The sequence below is a fragment of the Stegodyphus dumicola genome, chromosome 5 (genome assembly GCF_044657685.1).
Source record: "Stegodyphus dumicola isolate Sdum_Otavi_A_Nest chromosome 5, ASM4465768v1".
NCBI lineage: Eukaryota > Metazoa > Arthropoda > Arachnida > Araneae > Eresidae > Stegodyphus > Stegodyphus dumicola.
This window is the reverse complement of record NC_140772.1, coordinates 46217964-46242494: the sequence shown is the minus strand read 5'-3', so window position 1 is coordinate 46242494 and position 24531 is coordinate 46217964. Positions and strand designations below refer to the sequence as shown.

The window sequence follows — 24531 nt, the reverse complement described above, 5'->3', positions numbered from 1 at the left end:
TTTTTGCGTGATATCTGTACGTAAGGACAGAATAAAAGACTCTTTTCCTTCAAAAAAATTATAAAACTGCTTTAAAATTAATTCTGAAGAGAATCTTTCGTGGCGTCTGTACGAATGTATGTACGTGCGTACGTACGTATCTCGCATAACTCAAAAACGAGTAGCATCAGAGCGTTGAAATTATGTATATAGGACTGCTATAACATGTAGATGTGCACCTCGTATTTTGGTTGCAATCGGCAGCACCAAACGTATATAAATATATTTATATATATATCCACTCTGTTACCCGGCTCAGTGATCTCAGTTTCTTTACTCTTATATGTTTGTAAATTGTACATTTTTTGCTTTAAAAATGATTGAATTATGTTGTTTTTTCATCCGGTTAAGGATTTTATGCCTTTAGTAAATCTGTGTGCAATATTTTTAGAGTTATCAGCAATTTTAAAATTATTTAATTGCCGCTAAGCCTTTTTTTAATGGCGGCCATTAATGTTTACATTTGAAACAGAAAACTAGTGGATTTGTTGCCAGTATAGAGAAACTTAGCTTTGCAACAACAAAGATAACGCCTTCATTTACTATTATTGCCAATTAAATCCTGCTTAATTCTTTCTGGAATTTTTTCGAGGAAATAAAGTGTTTGAGATTTACTTCGTAATTTTTAATATAGATATTTTGAGTTTTTATGTATTTTTGCCTTCTCGCGAGGTGAGAACTGAATTAATTAAATGAGAAATACTCAATTGTCTGTGAAAAACTGTTTCTTTTTGTTTTGTTTGCTTAATTTCTTTTATACATCATTCTAGCTTTATTATAGTATTTGAATAGAACATGTGGCAACGATTAGATAATTCTATCCTTTAAATGATATAAATTTTGTGCATTATGAGTTATAATATGAACTAAATTTATATGTTAACTGTTCTATAATTATTGGATTATAGAACAGTTAACTTAGTTTCTGTTATATAATTATTATATAAGTTAACTGTTGTATAATTATTAATACTGTTAAGTGAATCTAGCGGCAGAGTGTCGCTATGGTAAACAAATACTAGAGTGAATTTTAAAGAATGCATTTATTCTATTGTGGTTTATGCGCTGTCGGCGAAGTAGATTTAATTCAATCCAATAAGTTTAAATGAAATGCAAGAAAAAATGCGTATAATTTAATATTCCAATACAAGGAAGTCATGTGGTGTATACATCAGATTTTTATATTACAGTGTACAAATTTTCTGTTAACATTTCTTTACACACTGAATAATCGTACTTTTCTGTGAAAACATTGCTTCAAAAATGCAGTACTCTTCTTCAAATACTTCATTTTAACTGCAGTCATGCAGCTGTTATATTTTTAGTACTAGTCAACTGTTGTTAAAAGTTTGGTTTATCAACTCTTATTTTAAAGGCTTTTAATTACAGTTCCAACAAAGTTTGGGTGAAAACTATTCCTAAATGTACCTAAATATTCCCAGATATTATCAGTTTTGTTCTGCAATCTTGTTTGATGAAATATAACATTTGTAATATGTCTCATTATAGCAATCCAGCTGATCGGCCGAGTTGGTAAAATAGAGAATCTTGCTTCTGTAAGAGTGTATCTGGTTCTCCATCTTCCACAATTCTTCCATCAGCCATCACTAGAATCCTAAAGTATGAAAGAAGACAAATAAAATAAAGGTTATTATATTAAAGTAAAAGTCGCGGTCTTTAAGTTGTTTATCAACATAGGAATTGCATTAATTCAGGGATTTCCAATCTTTTGTATTTTGTAGTACAGATGGGATGGTGGGCACATTTATTTTCTCAAGGTAAAGTTATAGATTGATGTGGTTAATAATACACATCTATACAAAAGAAAATTATTGATGATATTCTTGTGTGAAATAAATATTTACTAAATAATACAGACAAAAGTTTACATATTACTTTGGTTTACAATTTGTTGGTATAAGAATTATTTTTAAAATATCTAATTCTTAAAGTTAATGTCATATGTAGCATTGTTTCTCATTGGTCGTTGCTTCATAATTAGGAAAATATGATTATATTGCTGTTGTCTTAAGCAGTCATAAAATGTTCATCTGTAAATCGAAATTTGAACTTTGCTTTAGTGATATTCATTGTTGAAAACAATGATTCACGTAAATATATGGAATCTAAAAATGATTTTCTCTTGTATGAGGCTGTTTTCAAGAACATAAATTTCTGTCAGTTGTATTCCAGAAATTCTCATTTGGTACATTGTACAATACTGTTTTGAAGATTCAAAATTTCTATCTGTAGTTCTATTCTTGCTTGAATAAATACTGAAATATATACTGGTACGTTTACTTGGCAAATAAAAGGATTGATGAAAACGATTATCATTGGCTCGTTAATAGTAAACTTATGAAATTATTTTTCAGACTGATCTTGAAATAATTGATAAAAATGAGGACAAGTAAATTTCAGCTATACTTATCATTTTTATTTCATATTTGGGAAATGCACAAGATGTGATATCCACAAAACCAGTTTAGCTTTAATCAACTTAACAAACCATATCATTAAAGCTATATATTTTTATCTTTTACTTGCAGCTCCAAGTTTCTGTTAGTTCAGCAAAATTTAGATTTTTGGTATTGAGATAATTTATTTCTTCAATTAAATTTATGAATCTTGCAAGAACTTTTCTTTTACTGAGCCGACATTCTTCAGTATGCCGAATAAGATCAGTATTTTCTAGTAGAGCCTAGAAAAGGTTGTGTCGAAAAAGAGATGCTCAAGTTTACTATTTTTGTAACTGTTGCTGCCGTGTCCACATTTCATGGAACATGGTTGCCAGAGCCTACTCTGAAGAGAGGTTGGACTTCCATTTTCCACCCCCAATTTTGAGCGGGAATTCGGGGATCTTACTCACCAATCCACACGAGAGGACTTTCGGCTTGCTGCATATTTAGAGTGCCGGCATGCTGCACTGACACTATACATTTACAGACATCCATGTCTTGCCTGGGATTCCAATCCCTTCAGTACCGTCTGGGCGACATTTTTGTAACTATTTTCATGATCTGTTGCTGCTGGATGATACAGTGATCCAACATAATGTTTGAAAATTAGTTATCTTTTCTGCAAAGGGCAATAAACCCATTGATGTTACCAACCGTTGCTGGTGCCCCATCAGTTGTTAGCGCACACACTTTGTACAGAGGCAAATCTATTGATTTTGCATATTCTGTAAGCATGCTGTAGATTTGAAATAGAATGCCATAGCATTTTCTGATAGTTGCGAGATTTTATTCCTGACGTAATCTGATGTTTGTTATAAATTTTTTCTTAAAGTTAAAATGCTTTTTTAAACAATTCACTATCCTGGAAGTTCCCCCCCCCAGCATGTGAGAAATTTTGAAAGAAGCAATATTGAAAGTTTTGCATTTGACCACAGTGAAAACTGATAGTAAGGCAAACAAGTTTGATTTATTTTATTCTTTTTTACATCAGATTTAAGTAAACAGGTCATATTAAAAATGAAATGAATTGTCTGAAAGTGACGTTTAACATTATTTTTTTGACACTGCAATGCTACTGCCATATAACTAACTATCTTTAAAATTATAAATTTTGTGTTTTTTTACTTGAGTCGTTCATTTTGTAATTAAAATAACAAAGTATATAAAAGTAATGGAAGACAACAGCAATAAAGTGGTAGATTAGTACACTAAAAATATTAGCATATAAACATAGCATTTTGGGGAATACCCATTAAATGGGGTTTATGCCGTCGTAAATGAAATCACAGTGCACAGCAATGAATTGCACTCTGCGTATGGCGCCATGTACGAACAGTGGCATACAGAGAAGCACGGGGAGTCATTAAAAATATTGCATAATAAAATATCTCTAAATGCAGATTCAGGAGTGTATAAGCATACTTGGTTTAATGTCATTTCACCAGCTACTGGTTCTGTCACAGTAATTAATTGTCTTTATCCTGTAAATCTGAAACTCTTTGCTTCCATTGTAAGCTATGAAGGTTTAAAATTTCAACAGGAGGTATCATTTTAAGCTCTGTAGGGTCTCAGTAATTGTACGAGTAATAATTATTTTTAATTTCAAGTATTTTATATTTTTACTTGTGTTTAATTATTCTGTAAAATTAACTTTTAACATTTTGATATTATTGATATTTATACTTATTTTATGTTGAATAATGACAAGTAGTTAGTTGTTCGTGATGTGTGAAGTTTGAGTCTGTTTTTTATGTCATTCTAAGTAGTAGCTCATTTTTATAGCTAAAAAGTAAAAAGCAGTATACTTAACGACTCGGTAGTAATTCATGTTGTACCTAAATTATAATAGAGTGTGACTACCGATAGTCAAAAGCTATATACTGGTGACCCGTTTGTTCTTCTGAAATGACAACAAAAGAGTCTTCTGAAACTTCTGCGAAGAAGTCGATGCTATCGCAGAGCTTTTTAAGGTGACTCTAAAAATACCATCTTTTGCGACTGATAAGCTTGAAATATGGCTTTAAGTTGAAGCCCAGTTCAAAATCAGCAGCATTGTTTCAGAAGAAACGAAGTTCCATTATTTAATTTCACAACTTGAACCTAAGTTCATTGAAAATACCGAAGATATTGTAACGAACGAAATTGCCAGAAAATAATCGGATACTAAAACTAGAGTATTATACGTAGCTTGGTAACATGAAACCGAGCCAGTTTTTGCGGAAATTAAGATCAGTTGCTATTGCGGATGTGTCTGAAAATTTAATCAAAACATTGTGGCCTGAGAAGCTGTCTGAATAAAAATGATATTAATAGTTAGTGACGAAGATATGACAGAGTTAGAATATATGGCAGATAAAATTAGTGGTATGAATCAGAAACCTGAAGTATTTAGTGCTAATGCATCTTCTGTTTCTTTAAATGATTTGTTGCATATAATTGTCTTTCTTGAATGAAAAAACTGATCAAACCGCCGTTTCATTAAGGCACATGGATTCGGATTCACGTAATTACCAGTTACTATCTCGTACACGGTATGATTAACTGGTTAATTTTGTTTCTATTACCTTCGATTTAGAGCAAAATGCATTCCAGAGACATGCTTCCCACTGTGTTACTTGGGTAAATAAACATTCCCAAAATCAGGAAAACTCTTCTGCAGAAAATATCAAGAATTGCCTCAAATATCCTTTATTCTCTCATGGCAGAAAATCAAATGTGCTTTCTTGTGGACAGCGGAGCTAACGTAAACATAATTATAGGTACTTCTCAGAATAAATGTAAAACTGAATACAAACTACATGCAGCTAATGGCATAAAAACCTATACCTTGATTTGGGATTACGCTGTAATTTTCAGTTTCCATTTACAATTGGTGATGTCACCAAAGCTATTTTAGGAGCTGGCTTTCTTCAAGAATGTAATTTACTTACCGCTCTAAATAATAATAATAATAATAAAAATTTGATGGCGTAATACAACTTCGTATCCAGGTGATGTCGCTGCTATTTCAAGTGATAACTACGTAACCACATTAAATAAATCCATAAATATCTTCGATTTAATTTTGAAATATCCTGAAATTTTTAAACCTAACTGTTACACATTTTATTATGACTGATGGTCAACCCATCTATTCAAAGACACGACAGCTGGATCCAAAACATTTAGTAATAGCTAAAGAATTGAAATTATGCTTGACAAAGGAATAATTCATCCATCAAACTCCCAGTGGTCAAGCCAACTGCATCTTGTTGCGAAAAAGGTTATTCATATTAGTTTTGCGGGGACCATATCTGATCTGTTCTCAAAAATGTAAAACAGTTTGGGTTTGTACGAATTTTAAGTAATGAATTTCAGTTTAAAAAAGTGCTCTTGCAACATTTCAGCGAAGTCTCTACGGGGGTTCTCAACATTTTTTGTCCCCGTGTTTTATAAATTAAACTGCAAAGAGGTGAAAGAAAATATTACAAGGCTCAAGACATTTGCTGCATTTTGTCGATCCCATGATTATGAAGCAAGTTGGGCGGCTGAAAATAACCTTGAAGTTATTATTATAAGTAACAAATTATAGTGCAGAGTCTATCAATGTGATTAGTACACATCTTAGAAGCATAATCGTTGTCAAGCATGCATTGTGGCAAAATTTCCATTCCCCTAATTAATGAACTCGCAAATCAGTCGAAACTTTTTAATATGCTGCTAAATCACATATTTCTTCAAGCACACAGAATTAGCTGGTGCAGTTTTAGGCATCGTTTGTGGAAACTATTTTACACTGCTGGCCATTAAAATTGAAACACCAGAAAGGAATGAACATCAAAATCGTATGAAAGGAAGAAGAGGTTGGGATATGCAAATGATTAGTATTTCAGTGCGTTTAGACTGCTTAGGAGAGAGAAACGACATCTAAAGTACTGCATAAAAGAAGAGTTCTGTAGTGGATTTCTTGTTGAAAGCGCTTTGTAAGGTCGGAGTTTCCTCAGAATATTGTGTTATGCCTCGAATAATAATAAGAAATGCTTACCAGCAAGTGTGGAATTCGATAGAGGCAGGATCGTTGCCTATTGAGGATGTGGATTATCGTTGCGTGATATTACCCGCCGCACTGGTCGAATCCAACCACTGTCATGCGAATATGGAATCAATGGATTGCTGAAGGTCATACTGAATGGCAGGCAGTATCTCAGCCGCATCCCATGAGTAATACCCGACAGGTCAGATATATTGTGAGCTCAGCTCTGCAAAACCATACAACCACATCATGGACCTTAATTAGGAAATCAGCATCTTTGCAGCACGCTCAGTATCCGCTTGTACAGTTCGTCGATGTTTGCAGCAGCACGGACTATCCGCACGGCGACTATTACTTCATTTTCCCTTGACAATGCAGCATTGAGGGAGGTAGACAAAGCTGGATACAGGAGTGGCATAAATGTCGTCTTTTCAGATGAGTGCAATATTCTGATGGCCGTATACGTGTCTGAAGGCTCCGAAGAGTCCGCATGTTGCCAGCTTGCATTCGATATCGGCATAGGGGCCCTGCACCTGGTGTGATAGTTTGGGCAGCTATTGGGTATACGACACACATATCTCTAGTTCGGATTGGCGGTAATTTGAACTCAGATCGGTACATTTCTGACATCTTACGTCCAACTGTATGCTCTATCTTCGATGTCTGCCAAATGCCATCAAGATAATGCAAGATCACATGTTGCACGTCGTGTTCTGACCTTTCTCGATGCACAGGAAATTCGATTGCTGCCCTGATCTGCACGGTCTCCAGGTCTGTCACCCATTGAAAATATCTGGTCATGGGTTGCTGAGAAACTGACCCGCCAGCCCTCTCCAGCTAATACAGTTGATGAAATGCGGCATAGACTTGAAGCAACATGGAATGAATTGCCCGTTTCTATCATCCAAGCCCAGTTCGACTCCATGCCTAATCGGGTAAAAGCCATTTTAGCTGTCAGCTGTTTCTACTAATTTCGCATCCCTGTAAAACCCCAAACTGCTTACAAATTTAATAATTTTGTCTTCATGCCATACTGTTACGTACAATAAATATCTTTTTTGCATTTGCTTACCTTTATGGTGTTGAAATTTTAATGGTCAGCAGTGTAATTATTGATAGATAGAGCTAGCATTTAATTGATTTGAACTTTTTGATTGTTATAATGTTTTCGATTCAGTTCTATTATTTCTAAGGCTGAATCGTCGATAAATATAATTAAGGATTATTTAAATAATGTACAGAATGAAATTTCTTCTATTTAATAATTCGATGTCGATCTTCGTAATTTTAATTTGAAGATTGTTAGCAGAGTTTGCCATAAATCACTAGAGATTAATTTTTCAAATGTTATTAGTAATATTGGAGACATCTTTACGATATTTGTAGGATATAATAAATTTATTCCAAATTATCAAGTATGTTTATTGAAAAATTTAGCTATTTTTTTTTTCTTTTGAATCATGATACCGGATTTCCTCGCGCATTCCCCCACTTTTTTTGGCTAATTTTATCATCCGAAAATCAAGACTCGGAAATTATGCGAATAATTCGATTCCCGAGGGACGCAGTTACAATAAGAACATGACAAGTGCAAAGTGGTCATGGAAAAACTACAGGTAACTACGAGAAATTATTTCTCTAAAAAAACTCCAATAAGAATACACAGTGATAGTAACATTACAATATCTAATAAGATTTCTTCAGTCTCGCACATTCTTATTGTTATCTGTTTCCTTAGGTCTCAGATCATCCATATATAATTAGAGAAGGTGAATGTTCAGGTGATTTAGCGAAATCATTGACTGAATGTTAACCTCTTCGTCGTCCGTAACGCGTCTAGCGCGTTCAACTGAAACTTCTGCAGGCCGGCCGTAACGCGCTTCAAGCGTTCTTCTACATTTAAAACTTTTAAACGTTTAAAACGCTTTCTAAATGTTTACTTGTTTAAGTTTTTATTTTTGTTTGTTATAATACCTAGAGAGCAGTACTAATCAGGCATTCTATTTCTAATTGAATTTTTTCCAGGGTTTTATGAATATTCGTGCCATTTTACATATACAAGACAGTGAGAGATCTTCAACGTCAGCAGAAAAAGAGAGAAAATGAGGTTGTGAATTGGAAAGACAAGAATGATATACGTTTGATGAGTACAGTCCATAATAACTCTATGATTGATGTTGAAACACGGAAAAGAACTGTAAAAAAACCAATAATTGTAAAAGATTACAGCAACAAAATGGGAAGAGTGAACCGCCTGGATCAGATGTTATCAAATTAATCCTGCTGTTAGAAATAAGCAGAGATATTATTACGAGTACTTTTTCATTATGCTTTATTTCCTTATAATTATACTTAATATTCATTTACATTCATCCACTACGAAAGTTATGTATGTACAGATAAAACAACATTACACCCTGCGAAAAACAATGGGCCGCTGGGGAGAAATTTTCGCGGACAGGAGAAGAACGGCGGAAGGGTTAATTCAAGTTTATTTCGTAATTATTGGTTGGTTCTTATACTAGGCTGACATAAATTTCAGTAATTAGAAGGGAAAGATTCTATAGGCAGTTTGCCAGGGTTTGTCTTTGTTAATGTCAAGAAAGCAATCTCTACCTAGACGAAACCATTTTAAATCTTAGGGGAGCTCGTGTTCTAAAAGCACTGAGAAAGGGGAAATTCGCGAATATTTTTAAAAATTTCAGAACCTAGCGAGAAAGTGCTGGGGGGGAGGAAGGAACGGTAACTATGGTTCATGAAAACCTTAACCAGGATAAGTGGCTGTCAGATACTGTTTGATCAGAAACTATGCACCTCTGCCAAACACTTGAACTGTCAGCTAAAAGAACATTAGTTCTGAAATTTAATTTAGAAAATCAGTTGATGTTAAAATGACATTTTCACAATTTGCACTGCCATTATTTCAAATTATATTCATGTATTAACCATATTTATGCATCATTTTCTTAAATAAAAAATTTACAAATAGAAACCCCCATCTTGTTTTCATAATACGCTTTCACGTAATTCCGTAAATAAATCGATCTGAACCGTACATGCGTGTGCATGCTTATGGTGGTGGTATGCGTGAAAATAAAAGGGTAATGATTCTTAAATATAAATTATACTGATTTTCCAAGCCAGGTTATACTCCTTGTCCAAGCTATTAGCATTCTAAATCAAATTTTCCAAGTCAGAAATAAATGTAAAACCCTGTTAATAACTTTCGAAAGCGCATTAAATGCAGCTGTATTACCGCTCTCAACCTTAACTGCTCCAAACCAAACGGAGATCAATTATTTCAGATTTTTATGATTGCCAACTTACCAGTAAAATTTGCTCACTCTATAAATAGGATTGCTATGTTTTAATCGAATCGAGGATACTTTATGGAGAATATATTTCAGTGTAAGTGTTAAGGCATGCAGTTCTTAAGTTCATGTGACAAGGAAAAATTTTATTTGAAGGAATAAAGCAAAGAACTTGGTCAACGAATTGTGTTCTGCAATAGGTCTTTTGCTAAGATGCCGATGATCGAATTTGTCTTAATGAAATTACTCACTAAGATTTCAAAAAATGAGTGATTTTATCCTAAAATATCTACATCCTAGTGAAAACATGTCTAGAATTTCGCTTTTTTTTACCCCTTCTATAATTTCTCTTTCAACCTTTATAAACAATCATTTCAAAATCTCGAAATTATTATTATTTTTTTTAAGCTTTATTCGGGCCACCCCTGCACCTTTTGTAACCTACGTATAAATGTATGGCGGCATATAATTTCAATGTGTTGTCACTCGTGACTCTCACCTGTCATAATCTAAAACAGTATGTAGTCTGTGAGCTATGGTGATGACGGTACAATCCCAGAATTCACTGCGTATTGTATTCTGGATAAGCTTATCAGTTTCCAAGTCCACTGCAGCTGTTGCTTCATCCAACACCAATATCTTCGTCTTTTTCAGGAGAGCTCGAGCTAAACATATTTGTTGCCTTTGACCAACACTACAGAAAACAAAAATTAAAAACACTGCTATTATGAACTGAAGCTGTGAGTGTAACAATATAAGTTTGGAAAACTTAAAACAAATATAAATCTTTTATCTCACATTCTATTCTATTGGATGCACTTAACAGAATGAATCTATATAAATGTTTGTAAGAAATACGTATGATATAAATTTTTAAAGATTTTTAAAAAAGTAAAATACAATAAAACAGTATGTACATTGTATAAGTAATTTTCGAATCTATGCGTATATTAGTTCAATTTGTGTCATTTTTTATTTTTGCTGATTGACTTAGTTGATATTTACTGATTAATCGACTTCATATTTGTTATTAGACTTATATAAGCACCATATATATAAATTTAATTACTAGTGCCGACTATCTTCTAGGAAATGAACAGCAAAAACTAATTTAATAGAATATCAAGATCTAGATGTAAGTTAATTCCTTTAAAAATATATAATTTACTTAATATTGACTTAATACTGCTGAAGAGACCGTAAGATTTACTTAATAATATAATACGGTAAATAATTGATTACAGTTTGAGGCCAAACGCGGAAGCTTTATATACGATAATAAATTATATGTACATCGCAGAGCTAAAATATTATGACCATTTTCCTGATATAAATTTCGAGCTTCTTGTACCACTTAAAGACCTACTAATTAGCAAGTTATGAACTTAACAAGATTTCTCATATTATATCTTGTGTCAATTAATAATTATACTGGATTTCTTAACTGTTAATAAATAAATGGAAACGATTTGAATTCTTAGCAGTTTCGTCCACTCAGAAGTCAAAATGGCTGAAATCATGAGAAAAAAAGGGCCCATGGTCATTTTATCCGAACACAAGTTATGATGAGGATGAAAAAATTGTTATTCAAATCAATAAACTCGTTAGCAGAGAAGTTTTCAATTAAGCAGAAACATGTTCAGCGAAATTTTATGAACTGTTAGCAACCTACATACATATTTTAAAACCAAAGTATCTTATTTCAAATAAGGTTATCGAAGAACTCCCGAGAGAAGACATCATAGATATTGTCAATATTATCAATGCAACACACGTGATATCCTTATTTTCCACAAGTGTGGGGAAATGCTATCATAATTTATTTTCTTTAAACGAGAAAGACCCAAAATATCTTAATAATTATAGACCCAATAAATTACAGAAAAGTTTGCTTTCAAGACTAGGAAAGATATTCGTAAGAGTTCCACGTGAGAAGCACAGTTTGAATAACGTATTTTGGCTTCCAGAGAAGTAACAGCACCATCTATTAAATTCTCACAGTTATTGCTGAAGCGTAATTAAAAAACGGAGGCAGTATCAAAGAGTATGATCTCAAGAATGTATGAGATTGCCTGAGGCGCCTATGCCTTTTTTAAAATTTACTTTAGCGTATCTTCCCATCAATGCAAATGCAGCCTAAATGTCTGTTCACAGATTTATCGGACATAAATCAAATCTGACCTTGTAAGTGAAAAGAAAAATCTGATACGATCAACTTTTATGTATGCCATTCTAGTGTGGTGAACGTCTCCGAGATGTATTGAAGAAAACAGAAAACTTCCAAAATAAGGTTTTACAAATCATATAAATGACGTTTGCAAGAAACATTGATGCCCGCCAAGATTTGGATATTATTAATATACAGAAATGTTTTTGCCATAGTGCATTATATTTTTTTCTAGTACTGCAAGCTCAGAATCCCTGCAATTTCTAAATTATCGGATTACAATCCTCCGATTGAATCTATTTATTAAAAACCAAGGACCAATGTATATAAAGGTAGAAATTCAGATGGTGATTGAGTTTTTCCACATTCTCGCTTCTATGCTCTTATTATAGTCTCCAAAAGACCAAATTTAAACTCAGAATAACGGGTATAGTCATAAAATCTTGTAGTGCTGGAACAGTTTTCGCATGGTTTAATGCATGGTATCCATCCGGTGGTTCGCGGGTGCCTGATAGCCCGCAATCCTATCTTTAAGCGTTCGCCAGCCACAATCACAATATCGCCACCAGACCAAAACTTTAATTCTAAATGTAAAAATCATCCGTGGAAAAGATACAATTACTCGTCAAGTACATAGGACGTTCCATTATTTGTGTTCACCTACTCCCGTGTTACTTAAACGTAATGTTTAATCAAAGAATCCTCTCTAAAAGTTCAACAAAGCAGTCCTTTTACATTAAAAATGAAGCAAAGAATCACACAGAATCATCCTTCAAAGTAAATCACATTCTTGCATCAGATAAAAAGGCATATACAAACGAGGCCATTGTGGAAGAAGGTACGCTGGCAGTTTCAGTCTTTATTTCACGAATTTAAACACAAAAATGAAATAATCTTAACTGTAAAAGATGTGCCTCGGTCACAAAACTCAGTGGGAAGACCATATGGCGAACGACATCTACCTACACATAAGATGTGATTTAGAAAAGAGGGCGTATTTTCCCCTGTAGTTTGATGAATCCACTGATGTTACAGACTCACCGCAGCTTCTGATGTTCATAAAAATGGCGCTTCCAAAAAAAAAGTATGCCTTTGTGGCTTGGCTTGTTCCCTCATAGCCATATGGCAGGTTACGTCTGCTAGGTGGACTGAAGGCCAGTGCTCAGAACTAGCTAACTAGTGGGCTATGAAGTAATAAAAGAACTGTATTACTGGGGAAAAAAAAGTACCGATAAAAAAATCTCGTTTCCATCACAACCGATGGTCGCCGACTATGATAAAGAATAACATTGGGTTTACTGGCTTTGTAAACAGGATACACATTTTACAAATTTAATTCATACCAATAACTCATTCACCAAGAAAAATCTGACTTTTAAAAAGCTCAATCTTAGTACTGAGTTCTAAGTGGCTGAGTTCTTAGTACTAAGTGGCTGAGTTCAAGAAAAGTTTTAGATTAACAAGATTTGTTAGAATGCACAGGTTAAAACTTTTCTCATATCCAGTGACAATTATGACCTAAATTTGGATCGGTTATAATTGTCAATGTAACGCATTTTAATCGATATCATTGCAAAACTCATTAACCTAAATACCACGCTGCAAGGAAAAAGAAAAAAACCTACCACAAATGATGAGCTCAATATCTGTTTTTCTGGTTAAAATCGATTTATGGAAGAATAACTTATTGAAGAAAATCTATCAACAATTTCTGTAATTTATCCTCATTATAGGCATGGATTTAAAACGTTCTGTTGTCTCACTCAGAATTTAAAAGAAGATTCCAAGACATGTATTGTCCTATTTTATTGTACACAACGAAATCCTTTCTTGGAATTAGACATAATAAAAGTGATTTCGTCAATGGAAAAAATTTATTTTATTAACAAATCGGAAGCTGAATTAGAGATTATTACTCTTCGTACTGATCACACGCTCAAAATCACAAAAAATAAAAGTGACGAAGTTTAAAATTGAGGGACCTTATTAGATATAAAAAATATTTAGCTGTGCACTAAGAGTGAAAGTAATTTCTCTCAGCAAGCTTCTTCAGAATTTAAAACAATAAAAAGCAAGTGCAGAAATATGTTGACTCCAAAGCATGTGAAAAACACTGTGTATCAGAAAAAAACGTCAAATTTTTCTAAATTCTCAGAGAATAATAATAATGAAATATTTCTTTAATGGCAAGTTCATGACTTAATGTACTTCTCAATTAATGAGATATTTGTCTGTTGTTCAATTTAACTGTTACATTTTCTTGTATATCAGTAATTAGTTTATTAGTATGTGGTTTTCTTTGTTTTCTAATTTGAAAGTTAATTTGAACCTACACTACAGTTGTGTTTTATTAGTGGATTTTCTTCAGTTTTTTTAGGTTCGTATTAATTTTCCTTTGGAAATACAAAATTATCCAGTAAAATCATATATTTTCAGGAAATTGTTATTTTTTCAAGCATAAAACATCGGGTGCATGGCAGAAATTTAAAAGTAGCCCTTAAGGAAAAAACCGTTGGACGGCATTGGTTTAATGTATGCCATGCTATGAAATTTCATTTCGACCACCATCATTAAAGTTACCGCAAAATGTCTTTGTATCATCTGATAACACATGCACAATATATGGCAATGTAAAAATTTTAGAATTATTAATAAATATTAGACAAGGGCGGGCTTGGGCAGAACCGACCAACCGTAATGCTAAAGGGATGGTGCCCACGTCCTCCGTTACTACTACTACCACATGCGATTAGCGTTGATGAACAATTATCAAACCATATCTTGTTGATAGTTTTAGTTCATAGAATTTTCCTCCTCCTCAAACCACATCTCAAAATTGACTCTTAGTAAACAGTTCTTCCGTCTCATATCCAGATGTATTGTAATCATATTGCTTTTGTCAAGCTGGCAAAACCTTGCTGCCATTCCCATATGAAGGGCAAAAATAACATTAAGTTTTAATTGTACCATTTTCTCAGCTTGACATACATTATCTTTTACCCACATAAAGATGGAGCGATAACAAAGCCTTAGATGTTAAACAGGGGGGAGAATCATAAGGTGAAACAGCAGTGTGATATCTACCTGTGATAGTCACATGGTAATTACGAACATCAGAATTTAAAACATTACTTTTCTGATAAAATTAGCTTACTAAAATTTATACCTCAGATTTTCGCCTCCTTCCGAGACTTGATATTCAAGTCCTTCTTCTAACGTATTAACGAATGTCTTCAGATGAGCATGTTCAATTGCAGCCCACAGGTCCTTATCTGTGTGCTGCTGAAGAGGATCCAAGTTGAGTCTTAAAGTACCACTGAATACTATTGGATCCTGTAAATAAAAATGTTCTTAATATGCAGTTCTCGAACCTGAAACAAATATTTCAATTATTGTGGCCAGAATACTAAGTTTGCGGATTATGTATTTATTAATTTGCCTTTTTTTTTCAAGTAGGGGGGAAAATAAAAGGGGAAAAAAGGGCCAATCAGTTTATCGTGAACTTGACAACCCGTAAATTGCATTCTGATGAAAGTAGTTTGAACAATCACTGACATATTTAAAAAATACACATTTAAAACCTGTGGGAAAATGCTGGTTACCTGAGGAATAATAGTAATCCTCGAACGCAGATCGTGAAGTCCCAAAATTCCGATGTCGATACCATCGATAAGGATACGTCCTGAGTCCGGTTCTACGATACGGAATAAAGCGAGGGCCAAAGAACTCTTCCCTGCTCCTGTGCGCCCGACTACGCCCACCTGCAAAAGGAAATTGGCTTCATAACTGAATTTAGAAGCCTTTAATATAAAATGACCAAAATGCTTCAATGTTTTTATATATGTGCACTTTTTATTGATAGTACTAAGTTCTGTGGAGTTGGCTAACCTTCATTGTCCTATGGATTTAGGTTTATATTTCATGCATGCAGTATCTAAATAAAATATGACCTTCATAATCAACTTATGAAAGTTCTGGACCGAAAAATATTGGAACGGAATGTTATATAAGAAAGGAAATTCTGTATTCAACAAACCTTAGGAAACATAAAAACTAACAAAGCGCGTTGGCCACTCAGAGAAAAAAAATAAATAACGTAGACGAAAACAAGAATATTTTAAAGTTTCTATATTTTATGCAAGTTATACGGAAATGAGATAATCATAATTTTCTCGTTTGAAGTTGCTGGCATGCTTTACCGATACTTAGGTCTTGGACAGTTATAAAATATTGCTTACAAAACATACGCGTTTTATCAATAGCTGAAAATTCGAATAGACGTCAAAATATCACAGTTGAAACTTAGTGAGATATTTCGAATGTTTACGACTGTTACTTAGCTAATTTTTGTTTCCTAGTTTTTCTCAATAGAAGGCATTAAAGTCTGTTGTTACACATTCAAAGAAACAAACTGATGAGATTGGCTACAATAATTTCTCATACTAGCTCAGTCGCCTTGAGTATAGAATGCAAGAATTGAAACTGTGCCTTTTTATCTTTTGAAGTGCATTCGAAATTCAAATCTAACAAAACTTTAATTTTACCAATTATTGAAATTCAAATTGGAGTGTATTTCTTGAACCATTATTAAAAGAATTTGTTACTTTCTCTCCAGCAGCAATTTCTGCATCAACTCCTTTCAGCACAAGCTCCATTCCTGGTCTGTAACGCATTTTATAGTCTCTGAAAGAAACAGATCCCTGCCTTGGCCAGTTACCTAAACATAAGCTGCAAGATTCAGTTTTCCAAGAAGCCTAAAAAATAAATAAAGTAGATTAGTTTGATTATAAGTTGTTATGGAATTTAAATACAGTTATGATGTACCTCGTTTCAATACTTTCTTACTTACTTCTGAGGGAAGTTCGCAATATTCGTTGATTCTTTCCACAGATACCATACAATTCTCTAATTGGGTTAAATTTCTCACCATCTGGGTTAAATTATCTGTGATCTAGAAAAGCATGAAACATGTGACAAAAAGAAAACACCGAAGATTTAAATTTTAACAAATTAACAAATAATAAAACACAAGAATAGCTGCAACATGAGTAAATTTGCAAGTTCAGAGTTTTGAAAGTTAAATAGAGCCTTTGTTTCCAGCTGCAAAAGTGAAAATAAAGAGGTCATTAAAAAATGGCATGCTGCACCTAAGCCTTTCTAAAATTACAGTGCTCTTTATGTAATGTAACATATACATAGTTTTTAAAATTCCAAAATTGAGTTATTGGCTGAATGAAGCCTAAATGATAACTTGTTCGTTTGGCTGGACTTGGGTTTTAGAAAGAACTCATTAGAAAGTTTTCAAGAAAAAACAGTACGTAAATTTTCAAAACATATAATACAGAACTGAAATTCAAATATAAAATAATTTCAATGAAAGATTTTCTATAATATTTAATTATTAAATAACAATTATTTGATTATTTAATAATTTCAAGTTACAATGTGAGGTGACTTCTTGAAGAGTGCTCTAAATTTCTTAAGATTGTTATGCTTGATACTTGCTGCAGAGATATCTTATAGTAGTCACCATAGATCTTATAGTCCTGTGAATGCAGTTGACTCTAACCATTGAGTCAACCGCATTCTCAGGTCTTCCCGTTTCGTGATGTCCAGTCGATTTCTTTTCTTCGGTAACAAATCATTTATGGCACACAGTTAAATATGAAGATGGAAAAGGTAGATAATATGAATTATTATGGTAGATAATATTAAATATGAAGATGGAAATGAAAAATGTTTCTTGCAAAGTTGGTAAAATTTGCATAAAAAATTTCTATTTCATGTTAATCACCTTAAATTAAGAAGACGAAACATCCTTGGCGCTTAACATGTTAATCACCTTAAATTAAATGCATTTTCCTGTAAAGTGCATCAATGCCAAGCTATAAAGTAAAAGTAAACTTGAAATTTAAGATTTAAACGTGGGTGTATGTTACGTCATTATTTGCGCCTACGCATGAATGGTCCTCTAGCAGCATTTTATACGCAATAAGATTATTATATACTAGATATAAAGTGGTATAGACAGAAAGATCAAGATCGAGTCTCCTATGCAGCGCAATAATTTTAAATATAAGTATCTTTCGTTCCAGATATTATGAAAATAAAAGAAGACGCTCATGTTTTTGCATTCTTTACCTAGTTTAAGAATAAGTTTTAGTCTATTAAAAGATTCGATAGTAAAAGACACCGACCTCCTTTCATTGATTCGTTGGACACGAATTGTTGGCGTGAAAGAGAAAACGATGACCGTTAATCGTGGACAGTGGGTATAAATCAAATTTTAAGTTATTCCTCTGAATACTAACGAACTTTTTTGCTTGCAATACTTATTTTACTGTGCAACTGAAAGAAATAAGTATAATGTAAAATAAAAACTTAAAAAAAAAAAAAAAAAAAAATCTGAAATGTTTCAGATTTTAAATTACGTCCAAAGGGGCGTTTTTTAACATTTTGTGTGTTACCTTTCTTTATTAAATATCATGTTCCTCGCACTTAAACCATAAGATCCAGTGCAACAGCAATATCGCAAAATAGTTTTAAAACGAGCCTATCTTTAGAATTTCCGATACAGAGACTCACGCGCTGGAGATAAAAATGTTTTTTCTGCACAACGTTGCCATTGCTCGCTTTGAAATCCTTGAGTTTGTTAATCAAAAATTCGTCAAAGTTTTAAAAAATAGGAAATCAATCATAAAACAAATTTCAAATTTCAAATTTGGTCTTCCACATGCTCATATTCGTTGGAGGATTACGTTATTCAAAATTCGATGACTCTATGTACCGTTGTTTTATCACAATACGAGAAATATACATACATTTATGCAGATTTTTCATTATTTAATTTCTTCAAATATAATGCAGGACTCTAACATTTTGTGGCAACAGTTTGAAAAGTGAACCGACATTTATGAGTCCGACGCAAAATGCCAAAACGAAACTAATAGTCCTTCGGGATTCAAATCCCTTTGGACTAATAAATTATATGTTAAAAATATTACATAAAAAGTTCTGGAAGCTTTCAGATTTTATATTGCGCCAAATGGGCGTTTTTACAATTTCCGATAGACAGTCTCGCTCGGTGGAGATAAAATGTTTTATTCCCTAGTGTTGCCACTGCTCGCTTTGAAATCGTTAATTTTTTTTATCAAAAATTTGTTAAAGTTTTACAAAATATGAAATAGATAATAAAACAAATTCGAAATTCAAAATTCAGATTTCCAGCTGCTTTTAGTCCGATGGAGGACTATGTTATTCAAAATATGATGGCTCTACGTATCGTTGTTATCTTACAATGCGAGAAACATACATACATACATGTAAATTCTTCATTATTAATTTTTTTAAATAAGTTACAGGGCGAAAATATTTGATGGCAACAATTTGAAAAGTGATAATTACATAATTTATTTTCCTGCAGATTAAATCGGTTGAAATAGAACGGAAACCGACCATGTCTAGTTAAAACCTGATTAACATTAATATTGTTCATACATTTAATTTTATTTGTGATTTTAATTAGTTCCATAAATCCTTTATTTTTAGGTGAAGAGAACCACCACTGTATTTTCCATTTGTTAACGTAAAATTTTTTCATTCTTCGAATAGCAATTCTCTTCGAACATGTTACTTCAATATCCATTGCACTGACATTTGAGACCGCCTGCTTGGCCAGGCTGTCGGCTCTCTAAACACCAATAAAGCCTATATGGGCTTTAACCCAATGTAGCTTAATATTTAAATATATGCACTATGCACTGTGAATAAGCAACACTCTCCAAGTAAAATTTAGTTGATATTACTCCAAAGTCTCAAGTGTGAGTTTATAGAACACTTGGTTGAGACACCAGCAATTCTCCTTTTAATAAAAGTTAAACCATAGTAGGCTGTTGAGTTTTAAACTCTAGACCAACTCATTTTCTGAGGCCAGATACGATCTTTCTCCGTACTTCTTCGTTCAAAGACAGATAGATACCTCTTCTTTCTTCTCTTCTCAGTTTGAATAAATGGTGCATAAATGGTTGCGCTTTCAACCGGAAAACCTTCTTGTTCAAGGGAATACGGAAGTTAGAATCGCTGGACCGCCTGCATTCCTGATTACTGGGAATATATTGTTGTGTGCGTACGGGTTCGTTATGAAATGAATGCACAAGTCCGATGAAAAATGAACAAAAATTTATTATTATCACAACAGAAATGCTTAAATTTTCTCAAATTATCATGCAGTATCACAATATCTCACAGTAGTTATCTTTTAACTACTTAAATGTACAATAGAACGTAATTCAAAACAGCTAAAGAACGCTAATCCGCGAATTCGCTATAATCAACAACGGCAGTTTTCTAAACAACAACAAACTAAGCAACTCCTACAAACTGAGATGTTTTCCTCCTTTTATAAGCTTTTAAAATCACGCGCTAGAATTTTCCAGTACTTTCTCGAAATCAAAAAAAGAGATATTTATTTATTTAATGCACGCGCTCTTGTATTTTCAATTTTCCTGCTTAGCTTTCTTTTAATATTCGTCATGCGCTGCACTGCGCGAGAAATAAAACCATTTAATTTATAATTGAACTAACATTAGCTTTTTAAATAACAAATTCGTAACAATATATATTCCAAGCGTTTATTATATTAAATAAGCATAAAAGAAATTCTCTTTACTGTGGAGATTTAAAATTTGCTGCTGAATATGGAGTAGGAAATGGCAGACACTGTCAATTTGATTTTCTGTTCCATTCCTGACTGAATAGTTGATTAAATGGCTTCATTATATAAAATGTTAGTCTCTATAGCCTACATCAAAATGTTAAAAGAGGGAAACTATGAAAAAAAAAAAAGCGACACTTGCTCAATGCTTCTTTTTGTGTAAATAAATTGGAAAAACAAGAATGTAGGTAATTTTTACCTTAGCTCATAAGTCTTATGCTCTTTAATGCCCATTTCGAGGTTTTTGTTTGATCAATACATATTAGACTACACAGGCAAGGAATACTACAAATTCCTCAGAGGAATTCATGTCTTTAAATACCAAACTACGATTGTTTTAGTAGGAAAAAAAATGGCAAGAATGTTAAATACATGTAAAATATGTACAATTTTAAAATTAATCCATAAGAAGAATGGAATGACTGCGAAATTCTTACAGTCAGTCAGAGCGAAAGAATGTCTTTTCATGTGCTGAACTGAAAATTTTCTAATCGCTTGGTCAATGATGTCAAGTGAGATACCTCTATAAATTATTGCAATCGTTCTTAAATAGCTGAATTTGATCAAGAAGCTGACTTACAGGAAAAAAAATTTCAATGCACGGGAAACGAAAGAATAGTATGATGCCGAATTTTGTTTAGCAGAATGTCAGGAACTTTATTACTTTAATTACTTTAATACGTTAATTTAACTCTCAGCTGAGTCTCCTAAGATTCTAAGAACGTATAGCTTTGAGGGGATTTAATAGTTTAGTGATAAAATTTTTACAAGTTTCCAGTTGACTATATGCTTCAACGCAAACGCATGTGATGCAAAAAGTGAGTTTTGTCATCTTTTAAGTAGAAATAATAGATGTTAATGTATTCGGGTTTGATATGCAACTCCAAGATTTTCATCACCAAGATCCAATGCGACATTGTCTAAGAAGAGGCTTTCTGATATCTAAGTAACTTAAAGCTAATATATTAGAATTCTTTTAGTTTCTGATTAAGAAGTACTTACTGTGAGCGCATAGGACAGTGTCAATCCTACGATGGCTGCTGTGAAAACACCTCTTTCTGCTACTGATAATACAGCTGCAAAGAATACGACGACAGCACCAAGAAGCTGAAGTCGAATTGCCAACCATCTGCAAAATAATCACACATATATTTATTTTCAACATACTTAAATAATCTTTAACGTATTTGATGGTATATTCATGATTCAATAAAATAATGATAGCTTTTATTAGCATAAATTTAGGTATTTTTGCATATGAAACTCAAAAGCATAAAAGCGAACGTGCGTCAAGATATATATTGGCGAGAGAAAGCGAAGGTCGGGTGCATTCGATTCTCAACCTTATAGTTACTTGTACCTGGCCAAAGGTATAATTTAGTGCTTTCTCTTTCAGGTACGGTGTCAAAGTATGATCCAGTTTCTCTTTTTTATTGTCTAAATAGGTAATCCTGATGATTTAGGACTGATGAGGATTCTATGTAAGTTATTCTTTCAATACTTCAATTTTTAATGTATGTGAACATTGTTTTAATTGGTGTTCTACTTAAGTTAAGCAGAATTCTCATACTTGTTAAATAAAGATTTTGTAGTTATTCTGACTTATGATTCTTTGATTAAAACTACGCTAAATATAGGAAACGTACTCATGCACAATGCAACAGTTTTAATAAATCTCGCGCATTTCTTTCAAACTGCTACAGAAATAATATGGAATAGAGCGATAAATAAATATATGTATACATACATATCTTGATTGCTACTACGGTAAGGTTGCAGATCAACAAATACCTTTTTTGAAAGGAAGAGGATATTTAATAAAAAATAATAATAGTAGATGCTCCTGCAAAACGCGGCATGAAAGAAGAGAATGAAAACGAGCGTATATATGCACCTTCCATGTATGCATTTCTGCATTACCTGAAAGCCTATTTTTCTTTTCTTAAAATATACTACCTACTGCAATAAAAGTATACAGGGTGTTTTATAGATCATGGGACAAACTTGGAGGGGTGGTGGAGCGTACTAAAACATGCATTTTTTTGTATAGGAATATAGGGTCTAAAGTGACGCGTTAAGGCAGGAACGCAAAAAAACGACACGAGAGGAAAATGTGTTTATGTGCAAAATCAACGCAGAGTGCTTTTTTGCAGAAATACAGGTACGTGTGACGGAGGACGGGGACGCCTGGTGTTTAATATAGGTAAACAGGCGTCTGTCCCGCGCCCTCCACTATCTAGAGACAACAACTCCCTGGAGCCCCAGGAGGCTGCAACGGGAGTTCATTTGTTACATGGCCATATAGGGGCTATAACTGATGTAAGACATTGTGTGGGAACGTAGTACATATGTTATATATATATATATATATATATAACATATGTACTACCATATATATATATATATATATATATAATACAAACAGCAGTTACATAAAACACATTAATATGCACATTAAAATTAATTAAAAATATGACATGGAACACATAAATCACAAATTACACACAAAAACATATAAATACAAAGAGAGAAAAATAAAACATATTATCACATATAAACAGAGACCATTAAGATTCAATATATATAATGCTCTGTGTATAATGCAATAAGGGGATGCGTTTAAGTGATATGTAACAAATTCATATGCATATAGTACGGTCTACTTATGTTAAGGGTTGTGCATTAAGCAAGTACATAGTTTATGCACAATGCATAGTACAAAAAAATTACAGGTAATACAGATAATGCAGGTAATACAGATAAAATGCAGGTAATACAGATAAACAGCATACATACACAATACATAGTGCTTTGTGCGTAGGACAATACTGTTACATATGCGTGGGATTACTTAACTAATTAATATACATACTATACATGATACATATTTTATGGAGGTGCGTAATGCGCAATACAAATAAATTACATACATAGTGCATTGTGCGTAGGACAATACTGGCACACAATACTTAGGATTATATAATACTGATTAATATACCACACATAATGCTGACTTTTATGGAGATATTAAGCTTAATTTGATATGCAGACATAGATTATACACAGTACATATTGCAGATTGTTAAACATAATACATTTGCAGCAATACAGTATTCACAATAAATGTTCAAAAAAGGTAACAGTAATAGGAACTACAGCTGTGATTGGCTGGCGATGCTGCGGTAGAGGGCGGTAGTGAGCCGGATAAACCACGACCCGATGCATCAGAGGATCATTCGCAACTCTGAGGTCGAGCGTGATGGGTGAGTTTATGCACAGGTAAAAAAGCTGACATGCATCTCATGTATGGTGCTGCTAATAGAAACGGCAGAGCAGCGCTACGGTTGTACCAGGAACGGTTTCCGAACAGGTATGCTGAAGCACACAATGTTCGAGATGTTGCATCGGTCTCTGTGTGAAAAAGGGTCATTTGAAGTCACCTCTGACAACCCCGTAGGAGTGGAAGAAGTGCACGACAACCTCGCATTGAAGAATCCATCTTGAACATTGTGCATGAATCACCTCAGGCAAGTATAAGAACTATTCCACGTCGTCTGCAGCTGAGTCATTCCACAGTTTGGAGAGTATTGCATGAAAATGGTTTGCACCCATACCATTTGCAGAGACTCCAAGCCTTGCAAGAGACAGATTACCCTCTTTGAGTTCATTTCTGTCATTGGTTCTTGCAGCAGTGTGCGGCGCAAGCGGATTTCCCATCGGATGTGCTATTCACGGACGAGGCAACTTTCTCACATGACTTCAATAACCATAACATGCACGTGTGGGCAACTCATAATCCACACGGCACACGTCCACATGCATTCCAAACT

General features: G+C 33.4%; 1 protein-coding gene across 2 annotated transcripts in view; it reads right to left on the bottom strand.

The window, feature by feature from the left end:
* Nucleotides 1–1150: 1150 nt before the first annotated feature.
* The window catches only part of LOC118182861 (multidrug resistance-associated protein 1-like), a 158332-nt gene continuing 134951 nt past the window's right edge, over nucleotides 1151–24531 (bottom strand). For both annotated transcript variants that reach the window (XM_085816624.1, XM_085816625.1), the window contains 7 exons: nucleotides 21704–21830; nucleotides 16838–16939; nucleotides 16593–16742; nucleotides 15591–15749; nucleotides 15155–15321; nucleotides 10321–10515; nucleotides 1151–1654 (listed from right to left, as the gene is read on the bottom strand). In XM_085816624.1, the coding sequence (XP_085672750.1) occupies nucleotides 1543–1654; nucleotides 10321–10515; nucleotides 15155–15321; nucleotides 15591–15749; nucleotides 16593–16742; nucleotides 16838–16939; nucleotides 21704–21830 (1012 nt within the window). In that variant the 3' untranslated portion in view covers nucleotides 1151–1542. The remainder of the gene's footprint in view (nucleotides 1655–10320; nucleotides 10516–15154; nucleotides 15322–15590; nucleotides 15750–16592; nucleotides 16743–16837; nucleotides 16940–21703; nucleotides 21831–24531) is intronic.